Source organism: Papio anubis, chromosome 12 (assembly GCF_008728515.1).
Source record: "Papio anubis isolate 15944 chromosome 12, Panubis1.0, whole genome shotgun sequence".
In the NCBI taxonomy this organism is placed as follows: domain Eukaryota; kingdom Metazoa; phylum Chordata; class Mammalia; order Primates; family Cercopithecidae; genus Papio; species Papio anubis.
Window position 1 is genome coordinate 64,781,534 of NC_044987.1, and position 3,503 is coordinate 64,785,036.

The 3,503-nt window shown below is 39.6% G+C and overlaps 1 protein-coding gene across 1 annotated transcript; it reads right to left on the reverse strand.

The window, feature by feature from the left end:
• Window positions 1-216: 216 nt before the first annotated feature.
• LOC101025690 (olfactory receptor 52D1-like) lies at window positions 217-2,664 on the reverse strand. The gene has a single exon (XM_021926195.2). The coding sequence runs from the start codon at window positions 2,516-2,518 to the stop codon at window positions 1,538-1,540; it is 981 nt and encodes a 326-aa protein (XP_021781887.1). The 5' UTR covers window positions 2,519-2,664; the 3' UTR covers window positions 217-1,537.
• Between the last annotated feature and the right edge of the window lie 839 nt (window positions 2,665-3,503).

The window sequence follows — 3,503 nt, forward strand, 5'->3', positions numbered from 1 at the left end:
GTCAGGCTAATGATTCCCTCAGACTGTTTTCAATTGTTAACCACAACATTTTGCTGATGACGTTTTTTTCTTTGTAGGTTTGTGGTGGCTTACATATGTACTTAGTACTTATTTCAGACAAGCAGTACTCTGTTCTTCAGCCATTAATGCTCGTGCAAATTTTCCTTGATCTCTGGTCTTTCATTTATAGAAAAGGCACTTCTTATTAGTTCTCTCTTTTTTTTTTTCCTCCTGAAGGTTGAATTGTTTGCTTCAAGCTCTGAGATATCCCAACTTTCTCAGCCCATGTTATTAATTTTTTTGTTTACTTCAAGCCTTAACTATTAGTATAACTAGAACAACACTTTGGAGAAGTTTCGTTTATTTTCCTGCCATTTTAAGAGTCTCATTTAAATAGTGGTCATGTGGCTTTTAAAGTAGGTGTCATTTTCACTGAATTCTGCCTTTACATGTTAGCTATACGATATGATGAAAAACCCTAAACTATTTCAGGCTACAAACTTCACGTGTCTTAAAATATTTGCCACTATATTTCCAAATCAATGTCTAGAAGTGATAAACAATATCTCCTGAACTTAATGTCTTCACATATCTTGGCACACAATCTGAACTCTGCACACCACCCCAAGTGTTTGTTCATGATTTCTTCCTGGATTTCCAGAGAAATGGCCTGGCAGAATTCTGTCACCAAGATTTCCAATATAAAATTGACTTTTATAACTGTGACCCTTCACAGAACATTCTCAGAATTTTCTCTTTGCTAAAGATTTTTGTCATATGCTGGAATTAGTTGAGACAAGCAGAACAGTTGACTCTAAGAATTGTTATAAATATACAATTTGTTAGAATGCATATCCACCTTTTAAGAGTAAGAGTTTCTCATTTTCTCCTTTTCCTTTGAAATTTCTCTGGGAATTTCAGATTATGTTTTCTGTACATATTCCCTAGGCTTAAAAGGAAGCAGTAAGTTCCGTTGCTCAAGTGTAAGGCTTCTGCAGTAAGTATAACGTAGTGACGAAACTCAGTTTTGAACATCCATTGTCCTTTTTGACTCCCCTAAGCAATCTTCTCCATTTTACCTTCCACTTGAACACAAAAATACACACACACACACACACACACACACAACTTAGCCTTATCTTGGCAAAGTAAGTAGCATTCTACAACTCATTGATTGGATATTGGGCAAGTTATTGGGTGCTCATATGTTCTCTCCACATGGAAACATTCTACCTCATCTTACATGTGTTCAGCATGTGTTCTTCAAAGTGCTTTTACAGACATTATAACGTGTAATTTGTCCAACCCCTCTATCAGGTACAGAAAGCAAATGTCATTATTTTCATTTCACAGTGAGGATAATTTCCTTGCTTCGGAATTACTGAGATCAAGAAGGTCTCCTGTCCCTTAGCTTCTCTGACCAAGGATAAACATCTTGGCAGCTAAATGTGCCAACATGACATATTTCTACCACTAGCTGATTCCCCGAGGAATTGCATCTACTTAACGTTCCTTCCTCATCCTCACAGCTGCTGGATTACCAGACAAGTTTCTGACCACGGGCAGTGGTTGTGGGTTCTCTTTTCCAGCAACCATATTTGGTCACTTTGTCCCGGAACTCCTTAGTTTTCACTCCATAAATTATAGGATTGAGCATTGGAGGTATAAGGAAGTAGAGGCTGCCAAGAATGATGTGGACATGGGCTGGAATGCCTTGGCCAAAGCGGTGAGTGAGAAAAGAGAAAAGTGAGGGAGTATAAGAAATAAGCATGACACAGATGTGTGTGGTGCAGGTGTTGACTGCTTTGTGGTGGGCTTCCTTAGAAGAGAGACACATTATAGCCTGGATGATTAGCACATATGATGAAGCAATAGCTGAGAGATCTAGCCCCACAACCAACAAGGCCACCACCAGGCCATATATCCTGTTGACTGTAGTATCTACACAAACCATCTTCACCACAGCCATGTGCTCACAGTAGGTGGTGGGGATGACATGATTGGCATGATAGGGCATTTGCTGAAGGAGGATGGGCATGGGGAGAATAAAGAGAATAGCTCTCACCAAACTCACTAAGCTAATGAGTCCAATGCAACTATTGGAAAGGATGGTGGCATAGTGCAAGGGCTTGCAGATGGCCACATAGCAGTCAAAGGCCATGGTCATCAGGATAGCTGACTGCATGGCAGAGATGGAGTAGATGAAGAACAGCTGAACCAGGCATCCTTCATAGCTGATCTCACTTTGGCGAAACCAGAAAATGCACAGCACCTTGGGAATAGTGGTAGTGGACATGCCCAGGTCTGTGAGGGCCAATAGGCAAAGGAGCAAGAACATGGGTTTGTGCAGGGAGCGCTCTGTGGAGACAGTGAGGAGGATGGTGCAGTTCCCGAGCACCGTAATGAAATACATGGAGGAGAAGGGGATAGATATCCATCTATGTTTGTCCTCCATGCCAGGAATGCCTTGGAGAATGAAGAAAGAAAGGTGGCCCTGTGAGGCATTGCAAGCAGTCATGGTGGCACCCTGCTGAAGTACCTGTGGAGAACAATAAAGAGGCTATATGAGCTTCAATTTAAAAAAAGAGTCTCAACATGGAAAACAAAAATTGAAATGTTATACACAAAAATGATTCTGAAATCATGATGTTATGTATCATAGGGTATAGTTGTAATAGTACAGTAGCAATAATGAAGTATAACTGTAATAATATCCAACAGGATATATTTTATGCTAAATGTTTTTATTAAGGACAAAATGATTCATTATTCATTAATAAAATATTGTATTAAATAAATTTTAATATATTAAGAAATAAACATGTATCAACTTCAAGAACAGAACTTGAAGTATGTACAGCAAAAATGCAAGGAATACAAAGAGAAGCTGACAAAATGCAATATACCCCTCTCAGAAACCAAAAGATGAAATGTATTCAACAAAACAGATTTTTAAAAATTAAGATAATTTAAAAGCTTATAATAGAATTCTGCATCCAAAAATTAAGGAATACACATTAAGGAATACACATTTTCAGCAGATACAGGATATGAGGAAGTGGGAACCTTATTGATGAGAATGGTGCAATGATGAGGAGGAATGAAGTAGGCAACGGGTGCTGGACAGCTAAAGCTCAGCAGAATGTGAACATAAAGCCCACCTTCACCTAGAACACTTACCTGAAAGGAAGGTAGTGAGAGGATAGGCAGCTGGTTCCAGACACCTTCTGAGAATGTGTATGTATGAGTGTGTACATGTGTATGAAGGTATATCTTAAACACCCATATGACTCTTGGAGAGCACACTTGTGGCCCTGCATCTCTCCATACTTCACTTCTGGGCACCCAGAATCCATGGTGTGATCTTTTAAATAACCTAAGTAAAGGCCCTCAGGGTGTCCAGCATTAGCTCTTTGCTTACTTCTGCCAACCCCAATCTTCCACGTCCCAACACACAAGGCACAACTATTATTATGTGTAAAACTGACCCTGGAGGTTGCCTG

Excerpts from the sequence above, each read along its gene's own strand:
- LOC101025690 (XM_021926195.2), bottom strand. The coding sequence starts at position 2,518 with ATGACTGCTTGCAATGCCTCACAGGGCCACCTTTCTTTCTTCATTCTC.